This window comes from Bos grunniens, chromosome 14, assembly GCF_055505025.1.
Source record: "Bos grunniens cultivar Pamir isolate PY7600 chromosome 14, Bosgru_T2T1.0, whole genome shotgun sequence".
In the NCBI taxonomy this organism is placed as follows: Eukaryota; Metazoa; Chordata; class Mammalia; order Artiodactyla; family Bovidae; genus Bos; species Bos grunniens.
Genome location: NC_141178.1, coordinates 66,701,912 through 66,729,850, shown reverse-complemented (window position 1 = coordinate 66,729,850; position 27,939 = coordinate 66,701,912). Strand labels below are relative to the sequence as shown.

The following is a 27,939-nucleotide window of genomic DNA, read 5'->3' as shown; positions in this document are numbered from 1 at the left end:
AAGCAAACTTAGCAACATGTTCTTATTACCATCAAAGACATGAGAAGTTATACAGCCAGGTTATACAAGGTTATACATTTACAGCTAGTAAGTAGTAGAGTGGGGACTCAAAACCTAGTCTGCCTCCAGAGCGAATGATCTCAACCACTTTGCAATGTTGTCATCTGGGGCTTGACAGGGACTGAATGGTCCAAGATGGCCTCATGCATGTGTCTGGTAGTTAGCTGGGGCTATTGGCTGTCACTTCCTCCTCCACGCTGCTTTTCCAGGAGGATACTCCAAACCTCTTTACGTGGCAGCTGAATTTCGAGATTGTACCATTGGTCATGGAACAGATAGACTTATAGATCAAATTAAGATGCGTGAATCACATTGTTAGGTGGCAGCTTTAAAACATGTCCCTAAATTCTTTGACACTTCTTCTATTGAGAGTTGGAGGTCCATTGTTATTCAGTCTCTTGGTGGTGTCTGACCGCATGGACTGTAGCATGCCAGGCTCCCCTGTTCTTCACCATCTCCCTGTTACATGGGCTGGCCCTAGTGGCTTGCTGGTGGCTGGTAGAATAAGTGGAAGTGATACTGCATGATTCCTTAAGATAAGTCATTAAAGGTCATGAACCTGTTTTTTTTTTTTTTTTTCTCCAGACACTTGCTCTCCGGGAAGCCAGCTGCCATGTGAGAAGTCTGACCTGCGGGAGGGGTATGTGAAGGTACTCTGGTTCACAGTCCCAGCTGAGCTTCCAGCCAGACAACAGTCAGCATCAACTGTCAGCCACATAACTGTGCCATCTTGGATATCCAGACTTGATAAGCCTTTAAATGACTGCAGTTGCAGTGACATCTGATAAGAGACTCCAACAAAGAACTGCCCAAGCAAGTCCTTCCTGAATTCCTGTTACAATATCATGAGCAGGATAAACTGCCTAGTTAAGCCACTAAGTTTGGTTTAACATGTTCACTCAAAGAGCAGCAAGAGTAACCCAGTTTATCAACCAACTTAGAACAGAGTGAGAAGCAAGGAGAAAGAGATGGAGTAGATAAACAAGCTTAGGATGAGACATAGGCAGGGTGGAGGACCATTGTAAAAACCATTTTGTTTTATGTGACACTTATATGTGTTAACACTCTCTGCCAGTCTTCTCTACAGATGGCATAGTTTTAAGGACCAGAGTGGAGAGGAAGTGAGGGGTTTCAGCAGACTGAAGGGGCCTGGAATCAACACAAGGCAAGTGTGTCTTGTCAAAACTATAGTTGGCCATCAGCTGGCTGAGTAGCTAGGATTCATCTGCTAGAATAATTTATCTGCTACATTTATCTGTGCAGAGACTATATAAGGCCATAATGTGGGCATAATGGATATCACGAGTTGGTGATAACATAGCTGTCAGTCTAGAGGTAGTATGTTCCATGCCTTATTAATATTTAAAGTTCACTTGGTCTATCTCTTTCTATCTAAAGTAGAACTTTATTTATTTGACTGCATTGGGTCTTAGCTGTGGAATGCAGGATCTACGCAGCTTCTCTCTAGTTGCTGTGCATGGGCTTAGCGGCCCCTCAGCATGTGGAATCTTAGTTTCCCAACCAGGGATCCAACCCACGAACCTTGCATTAGAAGGTGAATTCTTGACCACTGGACCACCAGGTAAGTCCCTAAAGTAACGCTTTCATTTGTTCCATCCTTTTTGTTTAACACATACCCATTCAGTCTATGTGTAACATGTCTTATAAGCAAATTGTGTCTATGTTTTCGTTTCTCTTATTCTCTGAGGCAGAGCTGATTACTCATAAAGCATGCAGCAAACACATTTCAGCAAGCCTCAAGGAACAAGCACTTATCGTTGTGATGTCCCACTTACTGCTGAAAGTATCACATGGCCAAGCCCACAATCATATGGTGCAAGTCTACACAGGGGGGTGTATAGCACAAGGCATGATTCACTGGGACCATAATGGAACAATCGGACACTAACACACAGCTAGGAAGTGATTGATCCAATTACTGAACTTTCAGCATTCTATGCTTTTGGAGCCGACACACAAAACTGGTGTCCTGGAGACTGCTGGAGACTGCTTTTTCATCTCTCTCTTCCCAGGCCCCACCCCAAACCCAATGAATCAGAATCTCTTGGAGGTAAAAGGTATATATGGGGGGAGGTGGTAGAAATCCCAAGAATTTGAGACTTAAATAACTCTGTAGAAGATTCCAACACACCATGGGAAATGTAGGGGGTTTCAAAGAAAAGAAAGTCTCTCTCTTAAGAGCTTGCATTTTCCAAAGAGAACATTCTTAATTATCATTACAACAGGAGCATTGCCCTGAAATTTAAAAAATTTAAAAATGCTTTCCCAAGTTAGAGCAGTGGTTCTCAAACTTTTGTCTGTGAGTGTGTGTGATGTGTTAGTCACTCAGTCGTGTCTGACTTTTTGTGACCCTATGGAATGTAGCCCCCTCCAGGCTCCTCTGTCCATGGAATTCTCCAGGCAAGAATACAGGAGTGGGTTGTCATTCCCTTCTCCAGGGGAATCTTCCCAACCCAAGGATCAAACCTGGTCTCCTGCATTGCAGGCAGATTCTTTACCATCCGAGCCACCAGGGAAGGAATCAGTATTAACTGGAGGGTCTGTAAAACGCAGATGACTGAGTCCAAAACCCAGTTTCAGACTCAGGATGTCTCTGGTGGAGCACCTGAATTTGCATGTCTAACAAGTTCTTTTGTCTAGGGACCATACTCTGAGAACCACTGAGTCAGAGCAGTAGAAGGATTTGGTGATAAGGTTCCTCCAATGACTCACATTTTTTGTACTTATATTTTTACAGCACATCTACTGCATATATGGTCTTGGGCTGGGTGCAGCAGCGGATATAAGGATAGGATTTAGGTCTTGATTACACTTGAGCAGATTTATTCTCTAAGTGGATCTATTCTCTAAGAAGCCAGGAAGCCTAAGTGTCAGTTCAGACAGAGCAGAGATCTCCTCCCTTGGGAAAAGATAAAGCTCGTAAAAGGAGACTCTGTGACTCCTCCGAAAATGCCTAGGACACGTGGAAATGGTGGAAAATTGCAGAATTCTTTCCGTCTCAGCATAGATAAAAAAAAATCAACCCAACAGACCTGAACAAACACCTGGAAAAGGTCTGCGGCATTCATGCCTCAGGCTCCAGCACTAACAATCTGCAAAGTGCTTGCATTAAAACGGGGAAAAGTGTTCTCAGTGTCAAGGTCTCAAAGCCTTCTTGGGAAGGGGTAGACATGGCTTCGCCTTCCCTTTACAGAGATCGGGTTCCGGCGGAAGCCGGGGTGTGCGGTGACTTGGCAAACGGCGCGGCTTGAGCTCTTCAACAACCCAAAGGCTGAGCAGGGCGCTGTGGTGAGGCCCGTGTCAAGCGAAGGGGGCCACACGCTGGACCATCATTCAGAACCAGCCTCAGATTCAGGTATGACGCTAGGGCGGGACGGGTGGCAGTCTCACTACCCAGCCCAGCGAGGGGCTCAAGGCTCTTCTTCCGTACCCCTCAGTCTGGACTCAAATGTGGCGGAGGCTAGGGCCGGCAGCCACTGCCCTCTTCCTGCACCTTCAATCACCAGAGGGCGGGAGGACGGGCGTGCACTCGCCTCACGCGGGAGCGCGCGCGCCCCGAGAGCCTGCGCACTGCGCCTGCGCAGCCCCGCCCCTTACCCGCCCCCTTCCTTCGCCCCGCCCTGTTACCCCCTACCCTGCCGCTAGGGGTAGCGGCGGCGGCTGGGGTCCGAGAGCGCGGCACCTTTGAGACAGACCTGAGGAGTGAGGACGAGCGCCGGCCAGAGGCTGGGAAAACCGGCGATAAGGGAGGGCGGTGCCGGAGAAGGGCGGCGCGTGGCTGACTCATCCCTCTGGAAGATAAGACTGACAGACGCAAACCCTTGCCGAACCCGCCCGCCCGGCCGCGCTGCTCCGGGTCGGCTGGGAGGCGCCCGCCCGCGCCGCCAGCCCGCCCGCCAGCCAGTCTTCTCCGGGAGCGCTCTCCCGGCCCGGCCGCCTCAGAGAAAGTTTTCGTCGTCGGGAGGGACCGGAGGTGCCGCGGGCCTTCGGGGAAGGGAAGGAGGACGCAGGAGGAGGCTTCAGCCGCGCGGGCCCGGGGAGTGCATGGTGCCCGGCGCCTCGGCCGCCTATCAGGAGGACGTCGGGGCGGGGTCGGGCTGAGGCCAGCTCCTTCTTTCCCGAGGCCTCGTCAGAAATCGCCCTCCCGGACTGCCGCGGGGTCCCCGCTCCTCAGCCCGCCATGTCCCGGCTGCTGCCGCTGCTGAGGAGCCGGACCGCGCGCAGCCTGAGGCCGGGCCCGGCCGCCGCCGCCGCGCCCCGGCCGCCCTCCTGGTGCTGCTGCGGGCGGGGGCTGCTGGCGCTCGCGGCCCCGGGCGGCCCCCGGGCGCTGGGCACCCACCCCAAGAAGGAGCCCATAGAGGCGCTGAACACGGCGCAGGGCGCGCGCGACTTCATCTACAGCCTGCACTCCAGCGAGAGGAGCTGCCTGCTCAAGGAGCTGCATCGCTTCGAGTCCATCGCCATCGCCCAAGGTAAGGGGGACCCCAGGGGGGAGATCCGGGGGGCCTGGCGCCCTCCTTTCCCCCGCTCGCCCCTCGGCCTGGGCCCCTGGCCGCCACTCCCCTCGCCTTCCTGGCCTCGCGCCTGGGACGTCGGAGGAGGGGGAACTTTCCGCCTCCTGAGTGTCCCCGGGGCAGGTAGGACAGCCGCGGATCGTGCCAGGCAGCCGGGGCCAACGCTTGGCAGGTTCCTCGGAGCTTCAGCCCCAGTTACCAACCGACGAGAATCTGATTTTGTTTAGATTTGCCGTGTTCACTCTCCCCCGACCCCCACACCCGCTAGTCGTCCTGTCCCCTAGCTCGTGCTGCTTCTGGGAACGTGCAGCCGTGCAGGTGGCTAAGCCGACAGGCAGGAGGAAACTTTGTTGAATGGTTATCAAAAGAAGATGTGTGGGTCCGAAAGAAGGGATGTTGCTTCTTAAGGCAGAGATACTTTCAGCTGCCTGTTTGTACACGCCTCCAGTTGGATTCATTTGAACAGCCGAAGGAAACATTTTCCTGGGAAATGGAAAGAGTGGAGTAGACCAACAATAGCACATACAGACTGGCAAGTCAGTCCATCATAGGTTTGGTGCTACCCAAGTTAAACTCCCCTTTCTGTTGTTTCCTCAGAGGATGAAAGAATGCAGTAGATAGGAAGGGTTTTTTTTCTGGAAATCTGTGACTCTACAATAAAAAGCAGACTTCTGCTTAAAAATAATCTGGAATGGTGAAAACCAAGCTATTTTTAAGCTAACATGTTAAAAGAGGATATTTTTAAAACTAGTGCAGAATGCTGGTAGGTCAGAATTTGAGTCCAAGTGAAAGAGCTAAAAAGTCAGAAAACCAGAAGAGGTGAAAGGGACCAGTGATCAATCACTCATTCTTAAAATACCTTTGCCATTTAAATACCCTGATACAAACAAAATACATTTCTGCTGTTTTATATTACATTCTGGTGTGTTTGAAAGTTGTGTTTTTTTCCTCTAAGTTTATGCCTCTCCTCCTTCAGGGTTGGTAGGTAAATAACCATTTCATAAATTCCTTACGTTACGAGCCCATTTATTTGGAAAAAGACGTTTCATTTGCCAGAGGCACTTGAAAGTGCTTCTTTGATCTGTGGATAGGAATGGAGGAAAGAATTATGTATCTCATAAGCATGATTTTTCTATACTACTTTTTCAGAAACTTTTTATTAGTTATTTCTTTAGCAGTAAAGAAAACTTTTAACTTCTTTCTTTTCTGCAGTTCAGGGAATTGTGGAACAATTTATGGTATTGGATCATTCCAGACATTGTCTACTCACAGTGCTTCTATAGGAAAAATGTAACATCCCAATCAATTCGGTTATTCAATATGTAATCATGATATTATATGAAGTCATAATCAGATATTAGCATATTTGTAAGCTATATGTGCACTCAGTGTGTGGTTTTAAAATAATCATTTCCAAAAATATGACCATTGGAAAAAACTATAAAGACATCCATGCCAGAGCATTAGTTTTGGGAATCTTTCTCCATGGATAAGACTGTTGGAACTCACATTTGGCCTTTTCTAAGTAATTTCTTAGAAATTCTGCGTTAACATTGTTTCAAGATTGGAGGGCCTTCTTAATATGATTTTATAACAGTTCATGAAAAGCATGTTCTGTGATACACATGGATAAATTTTACCTTGTACCTAATAATAATAGTTTTAGCACATGCCAATAGTATTGTGGTAGGAATGCTACATTTTCCAGTGAAGGTAATGCTTTAAAATTTAACATGGTTTTAAATACTGGAAAGGACCTATAAATTTCAGTCAATGGAGATCAGTTAGTGCCAAACTTAATAATAATATAAGTTATATGAGAGAGAAGTTGGTAATTTAAATTGTGTTTGTTCAAGATAAACAAGCAAGGATATAGGAAACAATGTAGTAGTCAAATGCTTATTTGACTTATAAGCTAAACAATTGTAAAGTTTAAGTCAACTAATTTTACCAATGTTAATGACTAAATTAGTGCCTTTTGACTCATGTGACATTTATTGATGATGATGCTTTAATTTTTAGTATAGAATTAATTCTAATACAGTTTTTGATACCAGTCAGTGCATATAGTTTTGAGGGAGATAACTGGGATCATAACTAGTAAATTACCCTAGTCATTAACCACTTAAGGTAAAGAGATTTCTTATGTCAAGAATGCATACAGCTCAATCTATTGCTGAAATAAATTTTTTCCCCAGACAAATGAAAAATTGTCATATTTTTCTTTTATTGTTGCTTTTTGAGTGTTTTTAAATACTCAGCCTGTGTATTAAATGTGTGTGTACTAAGTGCACTTTCTAATGAAATAAATCATTAAAAGAGCTGTTTCTTATAATAGGAAATCTTACATGTTTTTGGAAAGCGGGTGCTTGCATGATCTAATGTAGTGTTTTGGATTTGGTGTGGAAACATTACAAGAAAACATCTATGCTTTGAAATGGAAGTGGATCTACTGCTGAAATTTGTCACATTGGCCCTTATCTTTCTTATGTGTTTATCAGTAGGCATTTGTTATAGTCTGTGGCAAGATAAAGCCTTAGAATCAATTTGTAATAGATAAAGCAAACTTTGTGGGATGTCTTGTTATGGTTAAGTAAGATATTGTGATTTTTAAATTACAAACTGATTTCCTGCCAAGTTTTTTTTAAAGTAAATGTTATGTTCTCAACTTATCTGTTCAACCTGTTGTCTTTCTTCCAGATAGAGTCCGTATTCTCCTGACAGTACATTGTTGTGCTGATATTATTACTATTGCCTTTTAATTCTAGCTGAGCTTTTTAAACCGAATTTGTTTTCAAATTTCTACAATTACTATTTCTATTTGTAATTATTTTAAAAAACATTTAAAATATCAATTTAGTTTTTCAAGAATGAGCAGGATTCATTGTATTAGTTATACATTCAGTTCAGTTCAGTTCAGTCGCTCAGTCGTGTCCAACTCTTTGCGACCCCATGAACGCAGCACACCAGGCCTCCCTGTCCTTTACCAACTCCCAGAGTTCACTCAAACTCACGTCCATCAAGTTGGTGATGCCATCTAGCCATCTCATCTTCTGTCGTCCTCTTCTCCTCCTGTCCCCAATCCCTCCTAGCATCAGAGTCTTTTCCAATGAGGCAACTCTTTGCGTGAGGTGGCCAAAGTACTGGAGTTTCAGCTTTAGCATCATTCCTTCCAAAGAACACCCAGGGGTGATCTCCTTTAGAATGGACTGGTTGAATCTCCTTGCAGTCCAAGGGACTCTCAAGAGTCTTCTCCAACACCACAGTTCAGAAGCATCAATTCTTCGGCGCTGAGCTTTCTTCACAGTCCAACCCTCACATCCATACATGACCACTGGAAAAACCATAGCCTTGACTAGACAGACCTTTGTTGGCAAAGTAATGTCTCTGCTTTTCAATATGCTCTCTAGGTTGGTCATAACTTTCCTTCCAAGGAGTAAGCATCTTTTAATTTCATGGCTGTAATCACCATCTGCGGTGATTTTAGAGCCCCCCAAAATAAAGTCTGACACTGTTTCCACTGTTTCCCCATCTATTTGCCATGAAGTGATGGGACCAAATGCCTTAGAATACATAAAAACAAATATGACTTTTCCTGGAGTTCAAATCCACTAGGGATCTTGGACTCTTTAATAAGAGTATTCCCATTTTTGTCAACCCTTTGTATAGGATTATATAAGTAGCAAAGCTGTTAAGCTGTTAGCCTCTGGGATGAATTGGTGATAATCTTGGCTTTTGCTCAGAGAGAATAGGAAAGAGGGCAAGAAAACATTTCATACTCCAGTTTAACATTTGCGAATAAAGATATTTCAGTGCCTTGGTGAAACAGTAAAAGAAAATAAAAGAATAACTGGACCTCCAAGAGGAGAACAGATGAGGATATGAAATGTGGATTGAATCAGGAGGAGTGAGTCATCTCTAATAAGCTGGGAACTTCTATATCTTGGCCCTGGATAAGTAAATGAAGCTTTGTTACTATCAGTTATTTTTCCAATATGGGAAGAGCCTCATTATGGCAGTATATTCCAACAGCCTTAATTGTGAATAGTTTTAAGAGTTAATGAACATATTGGATTAGCCCTATAACTAGGGATTCTGCCTAGAAAACAGATAACATAAATAGGATTTTTTTCCTTTCCATTATAAAATGGATATATTCTATTAACAATCTTTAATCATCATTTAACATGTAACTTGAGCTCTAGAGTTATTTGTGACATAAAACAGTGACCATTGTGTTATATCTCATGGTTTTATGGATCAGGAATATAGGCAGGGCTCAGCTGGGTGATTTGTCTCTTTCATGCAGTATCTGTGGGGGTCACTTAGTAAACAGCTGGCAGATGAGCTAGTTACAGGATCCAAGATGGCTTCACTCGCTTGTCTGGCACTTTGTTGGACGTGACTGGGAGTTTGGGCTCAAATGGAACTCCTGATGCATTTGATTTCACTAGCATGACAGTCTGAAAATGAATCAGGACTCCCAGAGGAAATGTTCCAAGAGAGCTGAGTAGATGTGGTAAGACTTTGTATCAGTTTCCTATTGCTGCTGTAACAAATTACCACAAATATAGTGGCTTAAAACAACACAAGTTCATTCAGTTAGAGTTCCTGAAGTCTGAAGGCCAAAATTAGACTTAAGCGGCTAAAATAAAAGTGTTACCAAGGTTCTATCCTCCAGGCCCTAGTGGAGAACCTGGTGCTTGTTTCTTCCAGGTTTTGGCATGTGCTCGTTCCTGCTCACATTAATCTCTGCTTCAGCTGTCACATCATTGACCTTTTTACCTTTCTCTTATAAGGACCCTTGGGATTACATTTAGAACTGACCTGGATTATTCAGGATAATCTTTCTCTCTCAAAATCCTTAATTTAGTCACATCTGCAAACTCTCCTGTGAAGACAGGTTGAAGGATTAGAATGTGGACATATGGTGGGGGGTAATATTATTCAGCCTACCACAGATTTATGACCTAGCCTTGCTGCTGCTGCTGCTAAGTCGCTTCAGTCGTGTCCGACTCTGTGTGACCCTATAGACGGCAGCCCACCAGGCTCCACCATCCCTGGGATTCTCCAGCAAAAACACTGGAGTGGGCTGCCATTTCCTTCTCCAATGCATGAAAGTGAAAAGTGAAAGCTAAGTCGCTGAGTCGTGTCTGACCCTCAGCGACCCCATGGACTGCAGCCTTCCAGGCTCCTCTGTCCATGGGATTTTCCAGGCAAGAGTACTGGAGTGGGGTGCTATTGCCTTCTCTGTATGACCTAGCCTTGGAAGTCCCCAAATGTCATTTCTGCTGCATGCTATTGATCAAGCAAATTGCTAAGGCCAGTGTAGATTCAAGGGAAGGAAAATTAGGAGGAGATATTCTGAGTAGTAACCATAACTGATAACTGTAGTTTGTTCCTTTTTATTAGTTATGTATAAAAATTAATCGTTTCTGTTAGAAATTTTATGTTGCATCGTTCTTTATTAATGTACACCAGTAACATGTTGGATTTTTGTTTAAGACTTTTGAACATTCTGAGTGCCAGTGTAGTGACAGTGATTCCTTTGATTGTTATATATTGATATATTGATTAATATATATATAGAGAGAGACAGAGAGATGTATAGGACCTTTTCTCTATATCAGGATTTCTCAACTTTGGCAATATTGACATTTTGGATTGAATAATTCTTTGTTGTGGGGTTGTCCTTCACATAGGATATTTAGCAGCATCCCTGTCTTCTAGGTACTAGATGCCAGTAGCCCCCTCCCACCCTCCTCACCCCAAGTTTTGTGAACCAAAAATGTCTCTGCTGCTGCTGCTGCTAAGTGGCTTTAGTTGTGTCCGACTCTGTGCGACCCCATGGACTGCAGCCCAGCAGGCTCCCCCGTCCCTGGGATTCTCCAGGCAAGAACACTGGAGTGGGTTGCCATTTCCTTCTCCAGTGCATGAAAGTGAAAAGTGAAAGTGAAGTTGCTCGGTTGGGTCCGACTCTTAGCGACCCCATGGACTGCAGCCTACCAGGCTCCTCCGCCCATGGGATTTTTCAGGCAAGAGTACTGGAATGGGGTGCTATTGCCTTCTCTGAAAAATGTCTCTAGATATTGCCAACTGTCCCTGGAGGAGACATTGGATGGGAGGAAGGGGAGGAATTTAGCAAAATAAAAACCAGTCTGATCAATGGCCATTGCTTCATATGAAATGCTGTATTTCATATAAATATATGAATAGAAAAGACAATTACTTCTTCGCTCTTTGTCCCTGTCTCTCCCCTTTGCCTATCATCCATTGATACTTGCTATTTTCAGTATATTCTTTTTGTTCTAGCTCATTTCCTCCATTTTACGTTTATTTTTCTCTGGATAAGGACAGAAGAGTAATTCCTTACCTCTCTGTCAGACTCTTTGGGGCTTCCCAGGTGGATCAGTGGTAAAGAATCTGCCTGCAGGGCAGGAGACTCAAGAGATATGGGTTTGATCCCTAGGTTGGGAAGATCCCCTGGAATAGGGAATGGCAACCCACTCCAGTATGCTTGCCTGGAAATTCCATAGACAGAGGAGCCTGGTGGGCTACAGTACATGGAGTTGCAAAGAGTCAGGCACGACTGAGTGACTGAGCACATGTTCACTATCAGACTCTTCACCTCATTATCATAAATGAACTTCGAAATAACTGTTTTCCTTGATTGCGATGTCCTTTCACTTCTAAGTTCTTAACTAAATTCTAAAAGTTAGACACTTAGAAAATAGGACTTCCAGATAAGTCAAACACTGCTACAGTTGAATTCACCAGTAATTTGGTGGTGGTCCTCTCAGTAGTGACTATTTGCTTACTTTTTATAGTAATTGTGACAAGTAAATTTTTATAAACAAATTTATAGATGGGAAAATTGAAATAATATAAAGTCTGCGGTGTTATAGGGTCATCCAAAGGGTCAGGCAGAACTAACGATAATGGATGACCTTGAAAGTTAGGGATGATCTGTTATTGAACCACTATTAATGATGACTGTTTTAGTTTTTCTAAAAATAGTGATGAGTTTGCATAACTCTACTCTTTTCTGGGTTTCTTTGGCATGGGAGAGTATAAAGCTAACTGGGACAAATAGGGGCTAAATTCCTGAGTGCAAAGTTTATTAGCATTTTGCTAGTCAGCTGAATTAATTAGTAAAACTCTAGCCTTGTCCTTGACTCAAAGGTTTATGTCTGCTCTAAGTTAATGAAAATAACCACATAAAAGCAAGTAGTTACTTGTTAAAATATAATAATGTAGTTACCTGAAACCATCTGGTAAATGAGAGACTCTTCTACACAAAGGACTTTGCAGGCAGCAAAATGTCATTTCTCTTAACCTCTGAAATGTTTACTTTGACTATTTTTGATGGCAACATATCTGAACATACTGCATTTTTCTCTGCCTTACTAAAGTATATTGAGCACAGTTTTGCTTTTACCAGATGTCAGAGTTTTTGTTTACTGTATTTTAATACAGTGATTTTTCTCTGGGGCTACTTACTTCTATTTGTAGATGTACTAGTCATCACACTCAGTGCCTCCAGAACACTGTGCTGTTTCAGTTGGCACGCTTTTCAGACTGTGTCTCAGTGCTGGTGAAAGGTGTTGGATTTGTTGTGCCGCTCCCCATCCTATCTCCAGTGCCCTCAGACTGTGCCACTCTATTCTCATTCATCCCTTGTGGTTGTGGTAAACTTTGCTGCTGTGTAAGGAGGGCTGCTTCTTGGCATCTGTTACGGTTTCTAATGTCTGCTTTTTGTCACTCTTCCATGGTGGTTTCTTATTATTATTTTTCTTTCATTTTCTCTCTCTCTCTTCACCCTTAGGTTTTTCAGTAGAGTTTAATCTTTTTTTTTTTAATTTATTTTTTGCTTGAAGGATAAATGCTTCACCAACCTGAATCAGCCACAGGTATACCATATGTTCCCTCGCTCTTGAATCTCCCTCCCCATCCCACCCCTCTAGCTCGGTTTGAGTTCCCTTAGTCATACAGCAAATTACCATTGGCTATTTACATTACACATGGTAGTGTAAGTTTCCATGTTACTCTCTCCATCCATCCTGCCTTCTCCTTCCCCACCCCCACCCCTTGTATCCACAGTCTGTTGTCTATGTCTGTGTTTCCATTTCTGCCCTGCAAATAATTTCATCAGTAGCATCTTTCTAAATTCCATATATATATGTTAATATACATTATTTGTTTTTCTCCTTCTAACTTACCTCACTCTAAAGAAATCTTGATAGATGTTTCAGTGACACAGACCACTACTCTCTCCTGTCTTTCCAGCTAGCCCATTGTGCCTATCACATTGTTAACTGATCTTTGACTCTTCAGATCTCACATTGAAGATCTTGTATTTGTGCTAACATTACAATTATGGCCATTCAAAGGATTGTTGTAAATATCTAAAAGGTACTTAGTTGAAGTTAGAATGGTGTTCTTTACTTGGCTTAATTTAGATTTTCTGTCTTCTTTCTAAGTCTTAGTACAGATTATTTAGGGCATTAGGTTATTAAAACATTTGTGATTTTAAAATTAGCATGATATTTTTGTAATATAGCTTCTGAATTTCTGTTGTATAATGGTTATTATATTTTATAGTAGACATCCCACTGCTCCCCTATTGCTGCTGCTGACACTATTTTCATTACATTACTTAGCAGTTACTGAATATTTGCTATAGACATACTGAGCTAATTAAGTGAGTTTTCATGTAATTATTCTGTTTACTTCTCTTGGAGAGAGAATGAATCATCTCCATTCTCTGGATTAAGATGCTGAGGCTAAGAGAAGCTTGCCCAAGATCCTTAAACCTGTGTGGCAGAGTAGAGTAAGTAGAGTAAGTTTTTAGCTTAGCTTTGTTTGACTCTAAAATCCCTGTTTTCATTATTGCACCTTTTTAAATATTCACAGGGCTTTCCTGGTGGGTAAAGAATCCTCCTGCAATGCAAGAGACCTGGTTTTGATCCCTTGGTTGGGAAGATCCCCTGGAGAAGGAAATGGCAACCCACTCCAGTATTTTTGCCTGGGAAATCCCACGGACAGAGGAACCTGGCAGGCAACAGTCCATGGTGTCACAAAGGAGTTGGACATGACTTAAGGATTAAATAACAATGACAACAGATATTCATATCTGGGATTTTTAACATGCTGGAAAAAAGGTAACAACTCAAATTCTTGATAAAAGTCACCTGTGCTGGTAACATAACTTAGTCTACCTTTTATATGTTTGCATAATATACACATTCAATACAAAAGCAAATATGGCATTGTTAGTTTTAAAACAAGGGAAATCAGATCAAAGTCAATGTGCAAAAAGTTTGTAAATTGTGGGAGAATTTTGAAAAAGTAAAAAAACTAGTATCTGGGACTTCCACCTGTCATAATAAATCTCTTAACTTTCTAACTTTTACTGTAATTTTCCTTTAGATTTTTGAATGAGCTTTTAAAAAACGTACCTAGCATACTGTTCAAAGAAAACCTTCCTAAACTTTGAAAATTTATTTATGTAACAAATATTTGTTAATCTCCTACCATATCATAAACATGGTACTGGATATTGCAGGTGCGTCAGAGAATTAATTCAGGAAAATATTCTCATGAAACTTACATTTTTGAAGAGCAGAAAGATATGAGAAATAAAGTAAATAATGAAATAATTATAGATAGTGTGTGCTATTAGAAGTATAAACAGAAGGACCTTTACTTAAAGGTGATCTAGGAAGGCTTTTGTTTAGGTAATATTTAAGATTGAGATGATAAATATAAATAATAAAGGATTGAGAAGAAGCCATTCATCAGACATAAAGGAAAAGCATTCTCAGAAGGAGAAGCAAGTATCAAGGAAGGGACTTGGCGTGTTATAGAAATTGAAAGAAGGCAAATATGAGTGGAACTTAATGAACGAAGAGTATGGGATGAGATGTTGGTAGGCAGAAGCCAGATTAGTCAGGACCTTTCTGGGTAAACCACATGAAGCCCATTTAAATAGGAATGGAGTAATGGTATTTAAAGAGCCCTCTGGCTGCTAGGGTCGCAGAGTCAGACACGACTGAGTGAGCACACTGGAGAGTGCAATGCATAAGCTGGGAGACCACTTAGGAAGCTGTTACAGTGGTCTAGGCTAGCAGTGTTGGTGCCTGAGACTAGGAGGCCATGGAAATGAAGAGGAAGAGATAGATTCCAAATAGACTTTTGAGAGTGATCTGATGGGAAGGAAATTAAGGGAAAGGAAATAGTAAGTGATGACTTAGGTTTCTGACTACAGTGACTCAGTAAAACATATTATTTACTGCAAGGGAGAAGACTGGGGAAAGAATGGATTTGAAGTTTTAGATACCTCTGTGAATATAAATGGAGATGTCAAGGGAGTAGGGGTGTGTGTGTGTGTGTGTGTGTGTGTGTGTGTGTGTGTGTATTTATATACTTAAATCTAGAGCTCATTGAAGTTTAGGCCGAAGATGTAAGTGTAGGTGTCAACAGTTGTATGTAGATGGAGAAGATCCAGGATAGAACTCTGAAAAACAGTGATGTTTATTGGAAGGGAAGATGAAGATCAAGAGACATACATACACCTGTGGCCAATTCATGTTGATATATGGCAGAAGCCAACACAATATTATAAAGCAGTTATCCTCTAATTAAAAATAAAGAAATTAAAAGGAATGAAAACTAGAGAGAGACTGAGAAATGTCTACAAAGTTAGGAAAAATAACAAGAATAGTGTATTCCAGAAGCTAAGTGAAGAAGAGAGCATTTCAAGAAAGAGGGGATGATCTGATGCTTTAGATAGTTCAAATAAGAGGAAGACTGGGGAGAGGGGTGGGTGCTGGGGGTATAGAAGGTTTATTGGATATAATAACTTGAAAGAGAAAAAAAAAAAAGAAAGAGAGTGATGTATTTGTCGGTTTTGTAAGAATTATGTGGGGAGAAGCTGGATTTTAGTTGACTGCGGAGGCAGTACCAATAAAGAATTCAACTCTTTAAAGTGAACTTTGGATGTGGAGGGCAGGGGGTGTTGGGCAGTATCCTGAGTAATACTGAGGTTATCTCTTTCCCCATCAGTCAGGAGTCTGAAAGTAATTTAAACATATGGTACCAGTTTACTCATTTTTTACAGAGTCCTGTGTAGAATTCTAGTTTATCAGAGAAAAATGTTATACCATGGGTAAGCAAATTACACCTCTTTTTAACAGCATGGTGTAGAAAATATGCAGACCATTTAGCAAGTAATGTCTTTTCATTTCCTTTGGTAGGAAGCTTAGAGAAATCAGGAAGATGATTTGAAACTCCACTTTCAAATTAAATTACCCAGTGACTAGGGGGAACATTTCTTTTCTTGGAATGTGGGACTTTGAGTGCTAAAACTGAATTAGTCTGAGGCAAAACCTACCCTAAGGGTGACAGTATTTTTTCCCTTTTCATAGATTAAGGCCTTGACTCATAGGAGAGATTGAAAAAGGGATTCAGATAGTTTCCTGTCCCTTCTGCAGCTTTCCTTTCCTCTAGATCTGAACCACTGGACACTTTCTTAGGGCTCCCTCTGTTATCATTTGTGTCTGGTGAGATTTCTAGTGAAAGAACCTGCAGGTAGGTGCAGACTCCCACAGAGTATTCGCACCCGAATCCTTCACAATGACTCACTGATCATCAGCCTGCTTTCACCTGTTCCCTTACTCTTCTAGCCGTCCTGTTCTTATGGTGTCCGGTTGCATCTGTCTCAGATAAACATGTGCTGACATCTCCTCTGTCCTTGCAGGGGCCTCTTCTCTTTTGATTTAGGCCCAGCTATTTGTTTTGTGACTTGAGTTCCCTTAAAGCTTAAAAATAAATCATAAATTTGAATTTAGTTTGACGTTATTTCTCTGTAAGGGTGGGAGCAATGCTCTTTGTAGCTCTCTGTATTCCACAGTGAAAACTAGAACCTGCTTCACGAAGTTTAATGTACTTATAAAATCACGTGGGAATCTTATTGAAATACATATGTTGTTTCAGTAGGTATAGGTTTGAACCTGAGTTCTGTGTTTCTGACAATTCTATGTTTCTATGTTTCCCAGTGGTTCAGTGCTACAGGTCCAGGGGGGCAACATTTTGAGTAACAATATAGCAAGTGTTTTGTTTTTAAGGTGAGAGAGAGTTGAGGTCATGTAGATAAACTCAGGCATGCTTGCATTTTGAAAGGAAACAGGCAAACATGCGCGAGAGCAATAATGTAAGATGTGGCATATTTTGTGAGTTTGCAAAATTTTATGTTTGTGTGTGAGAAAGATCTTATGGTTTCAAAAACATTATTATAACATTTTTAATACTCAAAAGGGTTTGTTAAGGACATTACAGAAAATGTGCATTGTTAACACTGATTTTATAGTTATGCAGCGATCACTGAGTGATAAATACTGTATAAGAGATTTATTCCTTGTTGCTCATCTCTTTTTCTTTTGCGTTATTACCTTGAATATGCTGTTCATTGGTTAGTCTCATTTCTTTGGTAAACCATGCCCTCTGTCATACGTTTTTTTTCGGCTTTTCATCAGCCTGTTCTTTCTATATTTTCCCCACTCAATTTTATATTGCTTTTTTTCTTTTCTTTTTCAATTTTATATTAATTTTTTTAAAACTTAGAAACAACCTCAAGTTTCTAGAAAAGTTTCGCATATAGTACAGTATAAGCTTTTTTTTTTTTTAATTCCTTTCCCCCGAATCATTTGGATAAATTGCTGACATGATACCCTGTCATCCCAGGCACAGGGTAGGTTCCTTGGGAAGCAGTCTCTGAGACAAAGCTTAACATGCAAGGAGTTTATTGGGAGTGCTGTCTACAATCCTCACCAGGAAGATACTTCAATACTTTAATATCATGAGCTATTTCATGATATTAAAAATATGAAAGATAAAATGTAAGCTCTTTCAGACTTAGAAAAGAGTATGACAATTCCCCAAGGCATAGGAAAGGTACTTGTTCCATACTGTAAGTTACATGATGAGACAGAATGCTAGCACTATTGAAGCAACTTTTGATCATTTAACTTTTTTTTTTTACAAAGAATAAAGCACTTTTTTTTAAAGGTCCTTGTTAGTTATTCGGAGAAGGCAATGGCACCCCACTCCAGTACTCTTGCTTGGAAAATCCCATGGGTGGAGGAGCCTGTTAGGCTGCAGTCCATGGGGTCGCTAAGAGTCGGACCCAACTGAGCAACTTCACTTTCACTTTTCACTTTGATGCACTGGAGAAGGAAATAGCAACCCACTCCAGTGTTCTTGCCTGGAGAATCCCAGGGACGGGGGAGTCTGGTAGGCTGCAGTCTGTGGGGTCGCACAGAATTGGACACAACTGAAGTGACTTAGCATAGCATAGCGTTGTTAGTTATTCATGAAGAAAGAGACAAAACCAAATTGAAGTACTGCTACAACATAACTGGTCTATAATCCTCACCAGAGCCTTGAGTGAGGCAACGTTCTTCAGCTGAGGCAGTCCCCTCATAAGACTGTCACTGAGAAGTATCTCTCGGAAAGACTTCAGGCATCTAGGGATTGACTGCATCACAGTACCCACTACAGCTGGCTTATATTTCCTGCAAACAAGAACATTGTCCTATATAAGCCACGATATAACATGGATAGATTCCTTCCCTCTTATACTCTGATGTCATTCCAGTTTTTACCAGTTGCCCCATTGATATTCCCTTACATCGGAAAGATCCAGTCCAGAACCATGCATTGCACTTAGATTTCCCTTTATTTGAAACAGTTTCTCAGTCTTTCCCTTGGCTTTGATTACGTTGATGCTTTTGAGGATTATAGTCTAGTTATGTTGTAGCAGTACTTCAATTTGGTTTGGTCTCTTTCCTCATGAATACCTTCCAGTTAAGCATCTTAGGCAAGAATATCACAGAAGTAATTTTATGTTCTTTTTTCCATCCTGTCAGTTGCTCATGATTTTTATTTATTCCTGATGATATTAACCACTTCTTGGTTAACCATGTCCTTTGAACACTGGACTAAGTAGTATCAGTCTGATTTATCCACTGTAGAGTTTCTGTTTCCCTTTTGTGATTAGTATTTTGTGGGGAGGTACTTTAAGTCTATGAAATACCCCAGTCCTCATCAACTATTCAAGTTATGAATTCATATCAATATATGTTCATAAATTCTTATTGTTTAATAGGTTACAGTTTATTACTTTCATTTTTGACCTTCCAACTGTCCCATGCTTCACATTTAAAAAAAAAGATAATCAAAAGAGAATTGACCAAAAAAAGGGTGAAAATGCAACAAAGAAATTAAAAGTGGTAATGCTGATGTGATATTTTAATCAAATGTAAATGAGGTTATAGAAGAAATAGCTGACATTGGGAATATTCATACTGCTGTTGAACTCCTGCCATTTGAGAGACTCCAGATACTTAGCCAGAAGAGCTAAGAGAAGGCAAACTTACGAACATAAATGAGGAAAGTGAGAAGGTTGTGGTGGAAGGATGAAGACTTAGGGAGGAAGTGATTCTGGTAAAATTTTCACATTCAAGGAACTCTCTGAGCTATTTCATAATATTGAAAATATGAAAGGTAAAATGTAAGCAATTCCAGACTTAAAAAGGAATGTGGCAGTTCACCAAGGCATAGGAAAGTTGCTTGCTTCATATTGTAAGTTATACGATGAGAAAGAGTGCTAGCACTATTGAAGCAACTTTTGATAATTTAATTATTTTACAAAGAATAAAGCACTTTTTTATAAAGTCTTTCTTGGTTATTCATTTTATATATAGCAGTGGGTACCTGTCAATTCCAAACCCTAACTATCCCTAGTCACCACCCTTCCTTGCTGGTTCCCATAAGTTCTTTCTCTAAATCTGTGAGTACAAAGAATAAAACACTGTACTGTAATTCTTAGTGTGTCTAATATTTTCAGTTACAGATATTTTAGTCAATAGTTTTACTGTTTAAAAACTTTCCCTTTATATGTATAACTACTAGTAAGAGAATTTTTTAATGTTTTGAAAAGAAATTTAAAAATCACAGAACAATGGTGATTTTCCCCATCAGTTACTAAGATTTCTTTCCCACTTACATTGTCATTTTTATGTCCCCACAATATTGTACAAAGTGAGGACTGCCCATATACTAGCATGTTTCACTTCAAAATTTCATATACATTTAAAGTTTTATACATATTTATGTTATTGCTTGAATACATTGATTTAAAATATTTTTAGCATGCAGGTATCCCAAACCTGAGATTGCCATTGTGAAGCGAGCGAAGGAGGTGTCATCAGCAGAGACCCCTGATAGTTTTGGTACAGTACAGTATTGCAGTATTGATTGTCAGATGTTTATTGCAAGTGGAAGAGCATCTATTTGACAGGACTTCTTGCTTGTTTGAAATAGAATGTTTTGATTATAGTGATAGTCTTTTTTTGTTTGTTTACATCAGTGTTTCAGTGTTCCATTGTCTTTGGAACATCTATTTTTATTATCTAATCCTAGACCTGTGGACATAATTGACTAATAATTGCATGTTTAATTGACTGAAAGATTGCATTTATGATCTTAACAAAAGACAGAATCACTAATATTTAAATAACATATTTTAAATGTTGTTGAAATAACCACAGCAAAGTGAGACATCAGAAGCAACAAAGATGATGAATTTCTTTAGGATGAATGAGTAAGACAGAGGGACCACACACAGAGAAACCTTCAGAGTATTCTAAGAGAAACTATGTTTCAGTAATGAACTTCAGTAAAATATATTTTAAGAGTGTATTCTTGAATAGTTTGAAAGTGTTATGTACATTCACTGTTAGGCCATTCATGAACTTTTTATAGATTAAGTCTCCATACAGTTTGATATCTGACTTACATTGTATGCTGTGGTGGTGGTGGAGGAGGAGGAGGAATTGTGTTGAGTGTATGTGTGCGTGGGATGGAGGGAGAAATAAGAATAAATATCTCTGTCCATATTTTATTTTTTGATTACTATTTAATATAGATGAATTGCCTCAGAAGTATAACACAATATATGGAAAGGAATAAGAACTGTTTTACGCACCAATTGAAATTTTGTAAGAAAAAGTTTCTTAGACTGTATATATAGTGTCAGGAGCAAAAGATAAACTGAAAGATCCTGATTTCTCAATGGGGAGGCATGTAGTGTGTATGTACAAGCATGCACACTTGTGTATATTTTAACATATCAGTGCAGTGCAGAAATCCTCCAATTTGCTCTACTTTGCCAGTTCTAATGTTATTCTAAAATTAAAAATTTTGTCTCAGGGTGTATTGAGAAATTAAACGTTTAATGAAAATGTCTTTTGGAGAAGAAAGTTTCAATTTTGGATTATTCTGAAGGTTGTTTTTAAATAACCCTCATTTTTAAGACAATGTAGGGAAAAGGAATGATACTTATTCTATGCTGCTGCTGCTGTTGCTGCTGCTAAGTTGCTTCAGTCGCGTCCGATTCTGTGCAACCACATAGATGGCAGCCCACCAGGCTCCCCCTTCCCTGGGATTCTCTAGGCAAGAACACTGGAGTGGGTTGCCATTTCCTTCTCCAATGCATGAAAGTGAAAAGTGAAAGTGAAGTCGCTCAGTCGTGTCCACCTCCTAGCGACCCCATGGACTGCAGCCCACCAGGCTCCTCATCCATTGGATTTTCCAGGCAAGAGTACTGGAGTGGGGTGCCATCGCCTTCTCCGACTTATTCTATAGATAATGGCAAATGATATCACTAGGAGGAAACATGCTGCTGAACGATAACTAATAGGCTTTAACCTGTCAGTGATTACCTTTTGATACTCAGTCTTTAATTATGTCCCTACTCACCGTAATGTGCTTCTTCATAAATGTTTATGTGGTACACCTCTATTTTTTTAATCCTACTAGTTATACAATAAGGAAGCAATATAGAGTCAGAATATTAGAGCTATAAGGGATGCAGAGACCTAAAATCTTCATTTTATGTAACATGAAACAGAGATATAGAGGGTTTAGGGTTTATGATGTAGTCAAGGTTTGGTGACTGGTTTTATATGTATGTATGTGTATATCAGAGCAGGGATTAGTGTCAAGGCCTTTGAGTTTATTATTATTATTATTATTATTATTATTATTATTGATTTATTTGGCTGCACTGGGACTTACTTGCTTTGTGCAGGCTCTTAGTTGTAGTTTGTGGGATCTTAGCTACCCGATCAGGGATTGAACCTGGGTCCCCAAATTGGGAGCATGGAGTTCCAACCACTGAACCCCCAGGGATGTCCCAGCCTTTGGATTTTTAGTTCAGTGCTCTTTTCATGGTAATAAATTACTTTAGGGTTAGCAGGGGAGATTAGTGCTAGACTAGAGGGTATCCGATTTTGATGTTCTTGCAAGAGAAGATGCATGCACATCCTTCTACTCCACCATCTTGACTTCTGTGCCATGGCATGGCATCTAGTCACATCACATCATGGCAAGTAGAAGGGAAAAAAATGAGCACAGTGGCAGATTTTATTTTCTTGGGTTCCAAAATCACTGCGGACTGTGACTGCAGCCACAAAGTTAAATGACGCTTGCTCCTTGGAAGAAAGGCTATGACAAACCTAGACTGTTTTAAAAAGCAGACATCACTTTGCCAACAAAAGGTCCATATAGCCAAAGCTGTGATTTTTCCAGTAGTCATGTACGGATGTGAGAGTTGGACCATAAACAGGGCTGAGTGCTGAAGAATTGATGCTTTTGAACTGTGGTCCTAGAAAAGACTCTTGAGAGTCCCTTGGACAGCAAGGACATCAAACCAGTCAATCCTAAAGGAGATCAACCCTGAATATGCATTGGCAAAACTGATGCTGAAACTCCAGTACTTTGGACACCTGTTGCAAAGAGCCAACTCATTGGAAAAGACCCTGATGCTGGGAAAGATTGAGGCAGGAACAGAAGGGGGCCACAGAATGAGATGTTTGAATGGCATCACCAACTCAATGGACATGCGTATGAGCAAACTCCAGGAGATAGTGAATGACAGGGAAGCCTGGCATGCTGCAGACCATGGGGTCACAAAGAGTCAGACACAACTAACTGAACAACAGCAACAACAAAGAGTATCCAGTTCTGAAACCAGCAGAAACCATGTAATTTTCCCACTCAGAAAATGTTTTATTTGGTAACTATAATAGATGAGTTGATTTCTTCCCCTCTCTTTCAACTTTGATGGATTTTTTTAATGATTTATATGAAAAAGAATGATTTCTTAGAAGAGAAAAAAAGCAATTGGAAAAGGTATTAGTATTTTAGATAATTGTGGTTTTACTTCAGTTTTGAATATTAATGCTTGACCAATGTTTTGACAGTTTTATATATTCATTGTACAATGAATATATATATATATATATATAAATAAAATGCTGTGTTTTCCTATTAAGAATTTACTCACTGAAGAGAAGAAAAGAGGAAGAGAATCTGGGTTCTAGACACAGTTGTGTGTCCTTAAGTAAGCACTTATTAATAATGTCTCTGGACCTAAGTGGCTAAATCTTCAAAATGGAGAAATAAGTCAGTACACTACTATGTGGGCATAGTACGCATACGGGCTGGATAATTCTTCATTAGGAATGAGTCTTTCTTGCATGTAGGGTGTGTAGAATCCCTAATACCAGTAGCATTTCTCAGTCATTGGTGGTGGTTTAGTCGCTAAGTTATGTCCAATTCTTTGTGACCCCATGGACGTTAACTCGCCAAGCTACTCTGTCCATTGGAGTTCCCAAGCAAGATTACTGAAGTGGGCTGCCTTTTCCTCTCTAGGAGATCTTCCCAACCCAGGGATCAAACCTGTGTCTCCTGCATTGCAGGCAGATTCTTTACCATCTGACCCATCCTCTCAGTCATTATCATATCCAAAAGCAACCCCACATTTCCCAGCATCTTCTAAGTGAGGCACCATATTGAGAACCACTGGCAGACTGTTTCTAAGGATCCTTTCAGCTCTAACATTCTGCGAAACAGTTCTTATTTCGGGAATGATTAAAAGGAGAAAAACGTAATACACTGACTGAAAAACTCTTCTCCCTCCTAATATTAAGCAGTTTTATTTTTTAAAGGAATGTTTTCTAGTAATTTATGTCATCATACCCACACACATGTCAACCACTTATGATGTTCCAGGATGATTTTTTTACTTCACTTTAAGCTTTCCATCTATAATATATTGTACCCATGTTATATATACTTAGTTATGTAATTTTACAATTTAGAGTTGTGTAGTGCTGTCTCTATACCTAAAACATAAAAGTAAGATCTGCTTTTTTAAAAAACTTGTACTGTTAGTTTACTATCTTAGCCTTTTTTAAAAAGGAAAATCATTATATATAGTAATTGTTTTCTTTGTCTGTTTTCTTTTGGCATGAAAGAAGGAAAGGAATACAGTGTCTGAGTTAAGCAGTGTATATAATTGTTCTAAATACACAACTTAGACATGAAAAAGCAACCACAGAGCAATAGTATGTTTGATTATTCTAAAAAAAAAACACCTCATGAAATGACAGATACAAGAGAAATAAATTACTGTACATCTAGTATTGACTATTTTTTAGATTTGTTTTTATTTATTTGGCTGTGCCAGGTCTTAGTTGCAGTGGGTGGGATCTAGTTCCCTACAGGGAGTGAACCCTGGTCCCCTGCATTGGGAGCAAGAAGTCTTAGCCATTGGACCACCAGAGAAGTCCCAGTATTTACTATTTCTGACATGCTGCGATTCATGGGGTCACAAAGAGTTGGACACGACTGAGCGACTGAACTGAACTGAACTGAAGCCAACATTAATGAAGTTAACAAAGGTGATGATCAATTAGGCACCATCATCTTCCCGGGGCTTCCCCTGGTGGCTTAGAGGGTAAAGAATTTGCCTGCAATGTGGGAGAACTGGGTTCGATCCCTGGATTGGGAAGATCCCCTCCCTGGAGAAGGGCATGGTGCCCCCACTCCAGTATTCTTGCTTGGAGAATCCCCATGGACAGAGGAGCCTGGTGGGCTACAGTCCATGGGATCGAAAAGAGTCAGACAGGACTGAATAAGCATGCGCATATCACCTTCCTCGTCATTAGTACTGGCCAACTCCTGTCATCTGTTGTACCACTGGACTGCCTCAGACCAGGAATTTGTTAGTCTCCCTTGAGTAAACTGCACTGAAGCCCCAGGTTGCATGCTGTGTTCCCCTGAAGTTTAGTGAGTGACAGTATTACATGATCTAAGTAAACATTTCTTTGCATGTTGCAGTAAACTTTTAAATGCTAAATAACAAAATCACACTGAAATACTTTTTTTGGTCTCAGCTAAGGAATGTGTTTAAAAAACTCAACATCGCTTTGTAATTAATAGCCATTATTTTAAAAGACAAGACCTGTTAATTGAAATTTACAAAATTAAAAAGTTAAGTTTTTTTTAGTTTCTAAAGTATTTCAATGTTCAGTTCAGAATGTCAGGTTTTGTAAGTATATTGCTCAACCATATTAATTTATTTATTTTAAAAAATACTGTGTTGTAGCTTTATAAACCCTTTTGGTGCATGTTTGATTTTTTGGCACCTGGTATGATTTGCTTTGCTTAAATTATTTTGAACAGCATGATTTGCATTTTAAGTTTGTCTTCTTTAATGCATTATATATTTATTGTAAATTTAACCTTACCTGTTGGAACTTTTGGTTCTGTTAAAAGTCTAAGCAGTTTATGTTTGTATGTACATCTGTTCTTTTCTCTCCTAGATTATTACAAAATAATTGAGTTTTAATTAAATAATATGTCACACTGTAGTCAAGGGGTGTAGTTTTGTTTTCTAGTGAAAGTGAAAGTTGCTCGGTCATGTCTGATTCTTTGTTACCCCATGGACTGTAGCCTGCCGGGTCCTCTGTCCATGGAATTCTCCAAACCATAATACTGCAGTGGGTAGCCTTTCCCTTCTCCACGGGATCTTCCCAACCCAGGGATCAAACCCAGGTCTCCTGCATTGCAGACAGATTCTTTCCCATCTGAGCCACCAGGGAAGCCCACCACTTTGTAAACACATTGTTTTATAGTGGAGACTAAAGAAACTATAAGTGTTCCACTTACTTTCTTCTACCAAAGTATTTTGATTTTCAGTTTAATATATATTTCTTACTAGAATGACTTACAATCCTAAAAGATATTATAGAATCGTTTGTTGATATTGGACTGAAGCTTTTTAAAACTTATTTTTATGGGAAAATATAATTAAGGAAGACCTGGACACAGCATGACTTAGTGACTGATCAACAACAACATAATCAAGGAGGGATATGCAGGTTAATTAAATTTCATAATAAACTCCTTGAACCTGTCCTATTTATTCGTTGTATTGGAATCTTTTGTCGGTTAAAGTAACTTGGCAATTGACTGGGGCTTGAAAATTTCTTTCAAGGATTTTGTTTTAATGACATTTTACCTACGTTCTGAGAGCATAAGAATATTTTTAGTAAAAGTGTAACATTAAAAAAATTAAAATGTAGCAAGATGGGAGTAATTTGGCCTACTTTTTCTGAGAGAAATTTTGTAAAATTTTAAAAATCCCTAAATTTATGCCTTTTTTGGACTCAGTAATGCCACTTAAGAATAATCTACATTAAAGAACTTTCAAGGAAACATAAGAAGATTTAGGTACAGGTTTATGTAAGTGTTATTTTTAAAGCAAAAAATAAGGAAGAATAAATATCTAGTTAAGGGGATTAAACTATTGTGTATCATATAATGAAATAAAATACTATCAATGCAATTATTGCCTTAAGGAGTTAAAAGGGGAAGTGTTCACCTTATAATGCTTTGTGAAAATGACAGAATACAATTTTATGTGCACTTCTGTATAGAAAAAGGGCTTCCCATGTGGCACTACTGGTAAAGAACATGCCTGCCAATGCAGGAGATGTAAGAGACCATGGGTTTGATACCTGATTGGGAAGATCCTCAGGTGGAGGAAATGGCAACCCATTCCAGTATTCTTGCCTGGAGAATTCTGTGTACAGAGGAGCCTGGTGGGCTACAGTTCATAGGGTCACAAAGAGTCGAACATGACTGAGTGACTAACACACATACAATTATGAATAAAGAATGGCTACTTAATGAAGAAATACAGTGGAGAGACTGAAGAAAACCATGTGCCAGCAACTCCATTCGCCCAGATCTAGAGTTTCCTTCTTGTGTGGCCTTCAGTGAGGGTCCTTTCAAAAATTTTCTCTCTTTTTAAAAAAATCTCTACAATTGTTCCTCATCTGTTTTTGTTACCTTGCTCTGTTCTCATTTCTTCCTTTGTCTTTCTCTTTCTAATCTGATTCCCACCCCACTTCCTTTTAAGTGAATATAGTATGAAGTAATTATTTATACTTATATAGTAAAATATAAAAAGCTGCTGGATTAAATACATTTTTAATCTTGAGATAGGAGAAAAAACCCTTAATTTATGTTTCCTTCTGACTCTCTTTTGACTTTTAAATGGCAGTGACCCTCAGTTTTATATTTCCTAAATAGATAATAGTTGACCATTAAATGATTCTGATATACTATAATATTCCAATTCATCAAGGAAATATTTCTTTAAAAAATTGAGTATTACTTAGGTAGTAACAGTATTTTGTAAGCTACAACAGGTCTTTGCTTACTTTTTTTAATTAGAAGACTAACTGGAATTGCTCATTTTTTGTACATTCTAAAATATCAAAATTTCATTTCGTAAAAGTGAAATTGCATGTTTTAAATTGTTTTCTCTATTCTTCCTGGGTTACTAAAGCAAAACAAAATGTTGAAAGTGTTGAAATTTTTTATATTTAAACATGCAAAGTGTTATAGTTTTCAGGATTTATAGTTAATATCTAGGGAGCTTTTAATTAAGAAAAAATTTGTTTATACATTAAAATACTTGAATATATTTATGTTCTGAAGGATAAATTAGAAGGAGAGAAAGTCCTACTTAAAATAATTTTCATTTGGTTTGGTGCAGTATAAATTAGCAATTTGTAAGAACTATCATGTCTTATTTACTTTCCTGCTAGTAAAGATTTAAATGTGAAATCAAAATGAAAAAAAATTTATGTGTAAATATTATCTCATAGACACATACAAATAATTGTCCTAACCTATATATTTCTTTGTGTGTGTGTGTGTCTTGTTTGGATTTTCATTATTAGTAGATCAATTCAGTCATTTTTAGCTAAAGTTTATTTGCCTTTCTGCCTGTGTACATAAGACTTTTAAGAACAAATTTCAAAAGTGCCTAACTTCTTTTACTCCTGTTCGTTAATTTTAATTAAGCTTTTTATTTTGACATAATTGCAGATGCACATGCAATTGCAAGAAATAATACAGACTACAC

At 39.6% G+C, this 27,939-nt stretch overlaps 1 protein-coding gene across 4 annotated transcripts in view; it reads left to right on the top strand.

The window, feature by feature from the left end:
* Positions 1–2,960: 2,960 nt before the first annotated feature.
* The window catches only part of TMEM65 (transmembrane protein 65), a 47,801-nt gene continuing 22,822 nt past the window's right edge, over positions 2,961–27,939 (top strand). The window contains exon 1 of one of the 4 annotated variants that reach the window (XM_086337109.1): positions 2,961–4,553. In XM_086337109.1, coding sequence (XP_086193235.1) covers positions 4,262–4,553 — 292 coding nt within the window. In that variant the 5' untranslated portion in view covers positions 2,961–4,261. The remainder of the gene's footprint in view (positions 4,554–27,939) is intronic. The other 3 variants (XM_086337108.1, XR_015140928.1, XR_015140927.1) reach the window with 3 other exon arrangements.